Source organism: Poromitra crassiceps (assembly GCF_964638095.1).
Source record: "Poromitra crassiceps genome assembly, chromosome: 9".
NCBI lineage: Eukaryota > Metazoa > Chordata > Actinopteri > Beryciformes > Melamphaidae > Poromitra > Poromitra crassiceps.
Window position 1 is genome coordinate 55,323,462 of NC_139630.1, and position 12,500 is coordinate 55,335,961.

General features: G+C 48.6%; 1 protein-coding gene across 1 annotated transcript in view; it reads left to right on the plus strand.

The window, feature by feature from the left end:
- tnfrsf21 (tumor necrosis factor receptor superfamily, member 21) overlaps positions 1–12,500 on the plus strand; it is a gene marked incomplete at both ends in the record, with an annotated part of 64,418 nt that overhangs the window by 15,290 nt on the left and 36,628 nt on the right. The window contains 4 exons of the mRNA XM_083643075.1: positions 5,616–6,193; positions 7,015–7,048; positions 9,088–9,217; positions 11,820–12,452. Coding sequence (XP_083499201.1) covers positions 5,616–6,193; positions 7,015–7,048; positions 9,088–9,217; positions 11,820–12,452 — 1,375 coding nt within the window. The remainder of the gene's footprint in view (positions 1–5,615; positions 6,194–7,014; positions 7,049–9,087; positions 9,218–11,819; positions 12,453–12,500) is intronic.

Consider the following 12,500-nt stretch of genomic DNA (forward strand, 5'->3'; position numbering starts at 1 on the left):
AGAGGTGGAAGAATAGACGCCATTCTCCTTCTTCAAATGCATCTGTGTAAGAGGATTTGGTGGGAAATCACCACTTTGTTTTAGTACCTCAGTATTGTCCTCGTTATACAGGAGAACCTCTCTCATGTACTACCTCAGTATTGTACTCGTTATGCTGGAGAACCTCACTCATGTACTACCTCAGTATTGTACTCGTTATGCTGGATAACTTCACTCATGTACTACCTCAGTATTGTACTTGTTATGCTGGAGAACCTCACTCATGTACTACCTCAGTATTGTACTCGTTATGCTGGAGAACCTCACTCATGTACTACCTCAGTGTTGTCCTCGTTATGCTGGTGAACCTCACTCATGTACTACCTCAGTATTGTCCTCGTTATGCTGGTGAACCTCACTCATGTACTACCTCAGTATTGTCCTCGTTATGCTGGTGACCTCACTCATGTACTACCTCAGTATTGTCCTCGTTATACAGCAGAACATCACTCATGTACTACCTCAGTATTGTCCTCGTTATGCTGGATAACCTCACTCATATACTACCTCAGTATTGTCCTCGTTATACAGCAGAACATCACTCATGTACTACCTCAGTATTGTCCTCGTTATGCTGGATAACCTCACTCATGTACTACCTCAGTATTGTCCTTGTTATACAGCAGAACATCACTCATGTACTACCTCAGTATTGTCCTCGTTATGCTGGAGAACCTCACTCATGTACTACCTCAGTATTGTCCTCGTTATGCAGGAGAACCTCACTCATGTATGGATGACTGAAACACACCCAGGCAATTCATGATTAATATACTGGTGGGCGTCCGGGTAGATTCCCTGCCTACCAACACAAGGGTCACAGGTTCGAGCCCCTTTTTTACCTCCGGCTTGGTCTAGCATCCATACAGGCACAATTGGCCGTGTCTAGGGGTGGGAAGCTGGCTTAAGGCTATGTGTCTCTAGTGCCTCCTCTGGTCGGTCTGGACACCTGTCCGGGGGGAGGGGAACTGGGGGGAATAGCGTGATCCTCCCATGCGCTACGTCCTGCTGGTGAAACTCCTCACTGTCAGGTGAGAAGAAGTGGCTGGCGACTGCACATGTATCGGAGGAAGCATGTGCTAGTCTACGGCTCTCCCCAGATCGGCAGAGAGGGTAGAACAACAACCGTGACAGAAGGGGAAATTGGGGCGCTGGGGAATCCAGAAACAAAGAAGATGAATATACTGGTCAGTTTATAGACTAAGGGCCTGTGTCCACCTAGCGTCTTTTTACGACTGTTAAACGCTGGGAGTGCGCTGGGGAGCACTGATCCCAGCGCACAATATACAAGGAAGCAGTCCAAAACTAACGTCAGTTCAGTGCGGTAGTAGCTTGATAGCTGACAGCTAGCAAGCTAACAACACAGGTAGGCTACGTTATTAAAAGCAGTAAGCACAACACAATTAAGTGTCTAGCCAATCTGCTCCCACAATTGAGTCTTTCTGTCTCTGTTGTGATAGTTTCTCCATATGATTAGCTGCCAGAAAAGGAGCACCCGACACCAGCGTCTTTCTGAAAAGTTAAAATATTTTCAGCTGGAAGCGCTGGGAGCCGGCGCACAAAAACGCCAGAGCGCTCTGAAAATAGACGCTGGGCGCTGCGCACTTTCTCTAGACGTCCGTGTGCGCCAGCATACGCTCTCCCCCCATTGGAAACAACTGAAAAAAGATGCTGGACCTGAGGAAAAGACGCTAGGTGGACACAGGACCTAAGACACTGGGGATGCACCAGTATCAAACTGGCAGATTCTGCCAGTATATCAAAAACAAGTCTGTCTCTTTGAGAAAATGAAAAGTCTAAGCAAATCAACTTGAGTTTCTGCCTTTGCTTTTTGGCTCCCATACTTGCCTGATGTGTAATCAATATATATAATGCATTTTGCTGCCTTGCGGAGGAAAATTGATGGTATATCAGAGGGCGTTTCATTTTATGATGACTCCAAACTAATTCTCCTTGGTTCAGTAAAAGGTTTGGATCAGTACTGGAGGACGAGATGCGTTCACATCGTGCATCGTCAGCAGAATTCTCCCCTCAGTCAGTGCATCACTTCAGAACCACCAAGCCCGGTTTGTTCTGTCAGTGCATCACTTCAGAACCACCAAGCCCTGTTTGTTCTGCCTGCTGATCTCCATTCACACTGAGATGTGTTTAGACACACTGCAGAGAAACACACACAGTACACACACACACACACACACACACACACACACACACACACACACACACACACACACACACACACACACACACACACACGTTTTGTCTCCTCTGCCCTCCTCCTCCTTCCCTCTTCATCTATCTATCCATCTCTTCCTGCTTGTGCTTGCTTCTTGTTTCTCTCCCTCTCTGTCTATTAGTCTATCACTCTCTCTCTTATCACACACACACACACACACACACACACACACACACACACACACACACACACACACACACACACACACAGAGAGAGATACGGCCCCCATCATCTGATCTTAGCCCCAGAGTCACTTTATCACACAGATACAGATTGGATGTTTGCATGGTACATCCAGCCATGACACTTGTGTGATACTCACACACAACATTAGTCACAGTTATACAAAGGGACATTCTATACACATGAGAGATCATGGTGATTGAGTCATAACTCAAGGGATTTCTTCAAACCAGGATACACTAAACAGGAATAAAAGAAAGGGGGGGGGATGCTTGCTAACTAGAGCCCTGGTTACCCCAAAAGTTGACATAGCAACCAGCATGTCTTTGTCCAATCAGATTGATGGGCTGAAACTACCAGTTGTTACTTACAGTATAGGTCACTGGTTACTGCCCTGACATGACTCAGAGTGCGTGCGTGTGTGTGTGTGTGTGTGTGTGTGGGGGGGGGTGTGTGTGTGTGTGTGTGTGTGTGTGTGTGTGTGTGTGTGTGTGTGTGTGTGTGTGTGTGTGTGTGTGTGTGTGTGTGAGGCTGGGAGCGTTTGTGTGTGTGTGCGCGTGTGTGTGTTGTTCCCCTAAACCCTGGGCGCCTCCTGCTTCCCAGCAGAGGTGAGGGAGCAGTCTGGAAAAAGTCACTATAATGGACTCCTAGTGGTTACAGTGTGTGTGTGTGTGTGTGTGTGTGTGTGTGTGTGTGTGTGTGTGTGTGTGTGTGTGTGTGTGTGTGTGTGTGTGTGTGTGTGTGTGTGTGTGTGTGTGTGTGTGTGTGTGTGTGTGTGCGCGCACACGCGTGCGTGTACTCCTAGTGGTTACTAGTGGTTACAGTGGTTACAGCGCTCCTAGTGGTTACTCCTAGTGGTTACAGCGCAACGAGAAACACTTTCAGAAGCTGTGTTTCCATTACAGTTTTTCGCAAAATAATTGCGATATTTCTACAACTTCGACAATGTACAATTGCGACTTGTAGGCGTTTCCATTGAAGTTGAGTTTGGTACCGTCTGACGGAGCGCACACCTGAACGCAATTCCCATTAGCCTACCAGCAGCTGCCTGCCACAGTGGATCTGCCCCATATCCCGTCCCCTGCATGCTCAAATCCAACCAATGGTCAATGCAAATCACAACATGAAGTTACAACACATATAAACGAGCCTGATTATCAATTCAAAATAAAATTAGTTGCAAAATGTTGCTGGCTGCGGTGAATGCAGTGAGCGCGACAGGCAGAGGGAAAAAGCCTAATAGCCTACAACTGGTCCGATTTAGAGATGGAGGGGGGAAAAGGCTGATTTGGTCAATAATCACAATGTTGTGTATTATAATTATAACACTGCACCTGAAACGTGTGTAATGTATTACTCACAGTCACTGTATTCACTTCAGTCAGGAGCACGCACCGCACCGGTGTGTGCTTGCTTTTCATCCCCTCGCGCTGTGCCAAATGCGCACACACAGGCAGCCTGTCACCATGGACCGATTTCTGCCATTAAACATTATCTATTTTATATATATTTTGCATAACACTCGTCTTTCTGCTAGCGTTGCTTCAAAGTTTTCCATTGCTGCGGAGGTTTTGCCACGGCTTATCGAACCGTTTCTTCCTCATTTTTCGCTGCTTTTCCAAAGCAGAATGGGTCACATGACGTGCTAATGCGAAAAAACTGTTTCCATTACACTTTTGCGATAAACTGCTATATCGACACGTCTGAAAAACCACCTCATGAGAGCGCAAAAACGTTTTGCGATATTTGGGAGGTTTTTCGAAATTTACGTGTTTCCATTACCCAATTTCTATTGCGATATTTAGATTTGCGCATTTATGAGGGTAATGGAAACACAACTACTGTTAGCCAACCGGCACTTTTGGATTCCATGAATGGGACGTTGCTTTAAAGGGACAGCTCACCCTAAAATCCAAAATACATACATGTATACTCCCTCTCACCTGTAGTGCTATTTATCCATCTATATCCTTTTGTGTTAGTTGCCTGAGTTTTGGAGATATCGGCCGCAGAGTTTCTGCCTTCTCTCCAATACAATGGAACTGGATGGCACTCGGCTTGTGGTGCTCAAAGTGCCAAAGAAATACATTTGAAAAACTCAACAGCATTGTCTCTTTCCAGAAATCATGACCCGGTTACTCAAGATAATGCACAGACTTTGTTGTGAGCAGTTTCATGTAGGAACTATTTTCTTTTGATCAGCATACGCGAGGCAGCCATCATACGCACGCAAACGCGTATTTAAAATCAAGCATATCTCCGCCCTTAGCTGTGCCTGAGTTATTACTTGAGATGGAGCCTCCTAAGGCTACGGGCAGCATTTGGGGAAAATGTGCTACTTTTGTCAGGAACGCCCACATCCATCTCAAATCCAGTGCCACGGCGTCTGACTACCTGAACACTCGCGTCACGTGCTCCTGAGAGGAGAGACAGTTTAGATGTGTCACCTCCTCCTGGCTCTGGACAAAGACGTGCTCCTGAGAGGAGAGACAGTTTAGATGTGTCACCTCCTCCTGGCTCTGGACAAAGACGTGCTCCTGAGAGGAGAGACAGTTTAGATGTGTCACCTCCTCCTGGCTCTGGACAAAGACGTATTCACACCCGACGACCCAACAACACCCACATTTCATTTGGGCAACTAGGGTCAAACTAGGGTCAGCCTACAGGGTAGGGCTGTGAATCTTCACTGGCCTCACGAGTCGATTCGATTCAATTTGATTCCACGATGCATCTCGATACAGCTCCAAGTATTGCGGCTCCAAGTATCACATCCTCAATTTTCTGTATTATTATTTACTGCACATGGCTACTTTTTCATCAATTAATACAAGCAGTCAGATAAATATCAACTCCCTTTTTTACTTAGAAAGTGCTTTAAAATCTGAATGTCAACAGAAACTTAAACATAAACGATTCAACGATTCATCTGTCTTCGATTCGATTCGATTCACACATCCACATCGCGATGCATCGATTATACCATTCATTCAAGACGAATATTGTTTTATGTGGATATTTTGTCTTGTGTGTCTGTGTCTTGACTTGATCTATTAATAAACGCAGTTTATTAATAGATAACGGAGCTATTGTACCAGTCTCTCTTTTTCTCATTCTCTCTTTCATTCTTTGCCTCTGTCGCTCTCTCTCTTCCTCCCAGCTCTTGTGCACGGTGGTGGTCGACATCTCGGCCCGAGTTTGGACCAGCCCCAGCCCAGCCGAGCAGCCCCTCCTCTCTCCCCGCCACTATCAGCACACCGACCCCGCCTCCGGCGCCCAGCTGGTCTGCGACAAGTGTCCGGCGGGCACCTACGTGTCGCTCCACTGCTCCCTGACGGCCGTGCGGGAGTGCGCGCCCTGCCCCGAGGGAGCCTTCACGCGGGGGGAGAACGGGGTGCAGCAGTGCCACCGGTGCCGGGCGCCCTGTCCCGCGGGTTTGATGGAGAAGGCGCCCTGCACGCCCACGCAGGACCGCGTCTGCGCCTGCCCCCCTGACAGCTTCTCTCCGGGGGATGGCGGCGTCCGGTGCAGGCCCCACTCGCGGTGCCCAGCCGGGACCCGGGTGAAGAGGCGGGGCAGCGAGCGGGAGGACGTGCACTGTCGGCCGTGCACCAAGGGGACGTTCTCGGACGCTGAGTCGAGCGCGGTGAAGTGCCGGACCCACACGGACTGCCCCGCCCAGGGCCTGCTGCTGCTCACCGCAGGCACCAGAGAGACAGATAACACCTGTGGGCCCCTATCTATGCTCCTCCCCTCCTCCTCCTCCTCCTCCTCCTCCTCCTCCTCCTCCACCTCCTCCTCCTCCTCCTCCTCCTCCTCCTCCACCCCCTCCCCGGGGCCTGCACAGTCCCTCGTCATACAGGAAGCCATGTCCTCTTCCTCATCCTCATCCTCATGGCTGCCTAGATCTGCAGATGAAGGTGAGACCAGTGACCGTTCCTTTCCTGTTTGCCCTGACCGCTAGTTGTTTTTTGCACTTTCCAATCCTTTAGTTTTATTCAGAGTTAGTTCATTGCTGCAAAGATCTATTTCAGTTGGCATTTTCAAACAGCTGAATATGAAATAGAGGGATCATGACTCCTGATGCCCTGTTGAAATGGGCTCATTGGCACCTGTTGTTTCAGCTGGAACAAATGAATTTACTTCAGATTTAGGTTTAGGTTTGGGCTTGGACATATGGATTTATTCAACACCAGACATGTTTGTACATGGTGTACTTGGTGTGGAGGGTTAGCTGTAAGATGATATAATGTTCTGATGATTGTGTAGATAGTGGCTACTTGCTGTGTGTGAAATCCTTAAGGGAGAGACATTCATAGGCATGGAAACACACTGGTGGCAGCTCCCTATCTCAGGAATGTTACTATTTCTTTCTCTTTCTCCCTCACTCTCTCCTCCTCCTCCTCCTCCTCCTCCTCCTCCTCCTCCTCCTCCTCCTCCTCCTCCTCCCTCTCCTCCTCCCTCTCTTCCTCCTCCTCCTCCTCTTCCTCCTCCTCCTCCTCCTCCGGGATGAGATGTTTCTCTTTCTCCCTCACTCTGTCCTCCTCCTCCTCCTCCCCCTCCTCCTCCTCCTCCTCCTCCTCCTCCTCTTCCCTCTCCTCCTCCCTCTCCTCCTCCTCCTCCTCCTCCTCCTCCTCAGAGATGAGATGTTTACGCAGAGAAGGTATCTTCTCCCCTCCCTCCTTGTCTCTTTCTGTCTGACTGTATTTACTCCCAGTCAGCCAGCCAGTTATATTTCCCAGAATCAACCATCCATAGCTGTAACCCGGCCATTCCCGGTCCCTCCACGCCCATAATACTGTCACAGCTGTTTGTGCTGGCATGGGATCGATGGCTTCTTCTCAGGCCAGTTCATTTGACCCCATCTGCTCTGTATGGGGGGCCGGGGGGCCGGGGGAGGGGGGGGGGGGGGGTTGATTACACACGTTGTCATGGCTGTTATTTTTCACATCTCTTTTACCGTCGATGGAGAGGGAGGGGAGGAGGGGAGAGTACAGTGACAGCACTGAGCCTCAGAGCAGTATGGCTTTAGTGTAAATTGTCGAGGCAACAGACTGTTGCAACAGACTGTCAGCTTTTGATTCAAGGTCTTTCAAAGCAAAGCGCTTTAAACAAGAGGAACAGGTCCACCATCCATAAAAGACCAACTTGAAGTCAGTGTATCACAGAGGCTTTGGAGTTGTGTCACCACAGACCACCATGGAGTGCAGTGGAGAATTCACTGCAGGTGTAAATTATGGCTTAAAGGGACAGCTCACGCTAAAATATAAAATACATATTTTTCCTCTCACCTGTAGTGCTATTTATCCATCTAGATTGTTTTGTGTTATAGTAGTCTGAGTTTTGGAGATATCGGCTCCAGAGATTTCTACCTTCTCTCCAATACAATGGAACTGGATGGCACTCGGCTTGTGGTGCTCAAAATGCCCAAAAAATACAATTGAAAAACTCAACAACATCATTGTCTCTTTCCAGAAATCATAACCCGGTTACTCAAGATAATCCACAGACCTTGTTGTGAACAGTTTAATGTAGGAACTATTTTCTTTTGCAGTCTCATGTAGGAACTAGCTACTGTAGCAGCTTCGACCAAACTACACCTGCTAGCTAGCTGCTGCTAGTTTCATGTAGAAACTAACTATCTAGCAGCTAGTGGGTGTAGTTTGGTGTAGTTTGGTGTAGTTTGGTGTAGTTTAAAGCCCCAATCAGTAAGATTTTTGACATTTTTTACCTTAATATAACAGCTTTTTAGTCACAGGACATGGTAGATTGACTTTTAATAGGGAGACCCTCGTCTTTATTTATCCCACACCGCCCTCCATTGGCCAGCACTGGGACTAAGCAGTTTGTCTGTCACGTCCCGTAGCAAGAAAAAAGAAAAAAAGAAAAGCATGCGCGCATGCGCTGTACAGCGGAAACGCTGTGTTCATGAAAACGAGGAAGTAACTCGATTCGGATTTGCTACGAAAATGATGTTTCACGGAACTATGGATTATTATTTCATCACGTGGTGAGTACCCGATGTCACAACATGTACATAGAGCTTTCTGGCGCTGTGTTTTGTTGACTTTGAACGGCGATATCGTTATCGATACTAATGCACGCAGAGGGCGCAGTTGGAAACTTACTGATTGGGGCTTTAAGTCCATTTAGTCGTGTTCAAAGTGAGAAGTCAGATACGGTCGATTAGTTCAGGTGAACCAAATTGAGCTTATTGTGAAACTCCAAAGGTAGAACTACCAAAGGTAGCTATGTTAGCTAGTGGTTAAATCAGATGTTTTCAAGATATAGTTGCAAGAAATTGTCAAGCTAACAAGCTGACATCTAAACACAAAATTGATCAGAGATCAGGCTAACCGCAGAGAAATGATCAGTTCACAGTCAAATTACTGTCGAGACCGCCAAATTGTACAGTTATAAACTCCACTAAAAAGTTGCCTATGTAGGCTATCAGAGTGCTTGCAGCCTGCCAGCACAGCAGCCTCACTCTGGGATTAGCCCTGTCCCTCTGTTTGCTGCAAACGGGATGAGAGACATTAACATTCATCCAGGTGACAATCCTCAAAACATTTATGATATAATGCCATTACAACACGATCCAATTAGCAGTACTAACCAGGCACCGGGTCCAGCAGCAGACCAGGGTCCAGCAGCAGGCCAGGGTCCAGCAGCAGGCCAGGGTCCAGCAGGCCAGGGTCCAGCAGCAGGCCAGGGTCCAGCAGGCCAGGGTCCAGCAGCAGGCCAGGGATGCCTTTTACAGCCGTATTGATTATCGATGAAGTTAATGAGGCCCTAATATTGATCTGAAGGTCACAGTGTGTTCCCACGTCTGAAAACACTGTCCCTCTGAAAACCCTGTCCCTCTGAAAACCCTGTCCCTCTGAAAACATTGTCCCTCTGAAAACATTGTCCCTCTGAAAACTGTCCCTCTGAAAACTCTGTCCCTCTGAAAACATTGTCTCTCTGAAAACTCTGTCCCTCTGAAAACTCTGTCCCTCTGAAAACTCTGTCCCTCTGAAAACGCTGTCCCTCTGAAAACTATGTCCCTCTGAAAACTCTGTCCCTCTGAAAACTCTGTCCCTCTGAAAACGCTGTCCCTCTGAAAACTATGTCCCTCTGAAAACTCTGTCCCTCTGAAAACTATGTCCCTCTGAAAACTCTGTCCCTCTGAAAACTATGTCCCTCTGAAAACATTGTCCCTCTGAAAACTATGTCCCTCTGAAAACTCTGTCCCTCTGAAAACTCTGTCCCTCTGAAAACATTGTCCCTCTGAAAACATTGTCCCTCTGAAAACTCTGTCCCTCTGAAAACTCTGTCCCTCTGAAAACATTGTCCCTCTGAAAACATTGTCCCTCTGAAAACATTGTCCCTCTGAAAACACTGTCCCTCTGAAAACACTGCAGCTGTTTTCCTCAAAAGGGACACAGTTCATCCTAATTGTTCTTTTCCCCGTTTCGACGGATTACAGAGATTTGTTCAAAAGTTCACCCCCACTCTCACCCCCACTCTCACCCCCATCACTCCCACTCTCACCCCGTCCCCAATCCCTTCTCATCTCTTCTGAATTTCTCTTTTCTTCTCCTCCCGTTGAAGTCCCACGGGAGAGCGAGTCTGTCACTGTGATGAGATTAGTCGTCGCTCGAGCCTGAGCGAGCAAGCAGGCTGTGAGCTGAGCAATCCAGAGCTCATCTGCTATGAGATGATGTCGCAGAGCGCAGCTGGGACATGACATGTTTGACCTGTTTTACATGTTTTACATGTTTTACCTGTTTTACCAGCTGGGACATGACATGTTTGACCTGTTTTACATGTTTTACATGTTTTACATGTTTTACCTGTTTTACCTGTTTTACCAGCTGGGACATGACATGTCTGACCTGTTGCAATTAAACACACAGCAAGTTTCAGGGACATCGTCCCATTAGTCAACATGGACACCAAAATCATACATAATGTCCCTAGTAGAAGAAGTAAGAAGATTTACCTTTTTAATAATGAAAAGTTGGTCGTGTTTTCTTTATGGCCTGGAGATTCTTAGTCATCCGCAGCATAGAGATTTCTTTTGGGTCTCCCATCACCCACCACACTCGATTCCTATGTAAAGGAAAGTAGCACCCCGGTGTCCATTTGGGAATTCCTAAGTCCGCATAGAAAGTCCCCAGCAGTTCAAAACAGTGATTTGTGTAGCATGTAGCATAGAAAGTCCCCAGCAGTTCAAAACAGTGATTTGTGTAGCATGTAGCATAGAAAGTCCCCAGCAGTTCAAAACAGTGATTTGTGTAGCATGTAGCATAGAAAGTCCCCAGCAGTTCAAAACAGTGATTTGTGTAACATGTAGCATAGAAAGTCCCCAGCAGTTCAAAACAGTGATTTGTGTAGCATGTAGCATAGAAAGTCCCCAGCAGTTCAAAACAGTGATTTGTGTAACATGTAGCATAGAAAGTCCCCAGCAGTTCAAAACAGTGATTTGTGTAGCATGTCAATTGTATCAATCTACCGTAAATGAATGACGCTATAGCCAGGGTGAGCCATGCATTTAGAATGTCTTACAATGTTGCTTTAGAGCTGCTACACATTCCCATTGTTAGCATTTTTTTTGCTTGTGCATTTTATTTTTTATTTTTTTATTTGGGGGGGGGGGGGGTCTTTGGCAGGGCGAGGGAGAGAAAGGAGGAGGAGAGGACGGGTGGAGTTCTGCTCATGTGCCAGATTGCTTGCATGGATTAAAGTGTTAGGATTGATTCCCTCCCCTTCTGCCATTCTGTTTTCGTTGTCTGGGTGGGTTCAGCAAATCCCCCAGGTGAGTGAATGTAATGCTCTCTCTCTCTCTCTCTCTCTCTCTCTCTCTCTCTCTCTCTCTCTCTCTCTCTGTGTCATATCTATCTCATCTCTTACCTCTTGTCTCTCTGCTGTCTTCACCTGCCCTGCACCTTCTTCTCTCTCTCTCTCTCTCTCTCTCCCTCTCTCTCTCTCTCTCTGTCATATCTATCTCATCTCTTACCTCTTGTCTCTCTGCTGTCTTCTCTCTAATCTTGTTTCACCTCTGCTGCCTCCCTGCACCTTCTTCTCTCTCTCTCTCTCTCTCTCTCTCTCTCTCTCTCTCTCTCTCTCTCTCTCTCTCTCTCTCTCTCTCTCTCGCTCTCTCTCTCTCTTTGCCATATCTCTCGCCCTCTCTCTCCCTCTCTCTCTTTGGTATCTCTCTCCTCTCTCTTTCTCTTTGTCATCTCTCTCTCTCTCTCTCTCTCTGGTATCTCTCTCCTCTCTGCTGCCTCCCTGCACCTTCTCCTCTCTCTGCCCCCCCCCCCCCTCTCTCTCTCTCTCTCTCTCTCTCTCTCTGGTATCTCAGTCTCTCCTCTCCTCTCAGACGCCCACAGACAGTCGGGAGCCATTCGACAAAGGGAAAGCCCTGTAGTGGAGGAGGGGGACCACAATGCAGAGGGTTTGCTCCTAAGCCTGGCCGGCACTCCCACCCTCCCCGAACCCCAAGACCTGGTCCGGGCACCACCACCCCCCTCACGGACTCCCCCGCCCCCGGGCCGCGAGCACCCGGCGGGCCGCGACTCGCAGCCGCGCGCCCACCCCGACCCCGACCCCGACCCCGACCCCATCATGCCCGCCCCCAACAAGAGGGCCGTGCAGGGGCTGGAGAGCGGGGAGGCGGCGGGGGTCGCAATCAGCAAAGGGCAGGGGAGCGCGGGGGGCGTCGGGGGGCTCTCCAGCTACTACCGGCCCACCCGCAGGGGCTCCCCGCGCCCCAGCACCCACAGCCACTTCGACATCAACGAGCACCTGCCCTGGATGATGGTGCTGCTGCTGCTGCTGGTGCTGGTGGTGATCGTGGTGTGCAGCGTCAAGCGCAGCTCCCGCGTGCTGAAGAAGGGCCCCAGGCAGGACCCCAGCAGCATCATGGAGAAGGCCATCCAGAAGAAGTCGTCGTCGTCGTCGGCGCCCCCCACCCAGGGCAGAGAGAAGTGGATCTACTACTCCAACGGACAGGGTGAGTTCTCCAACCGGCTCTTTGATTTCAGAGAGTGCGCTTGAGGGA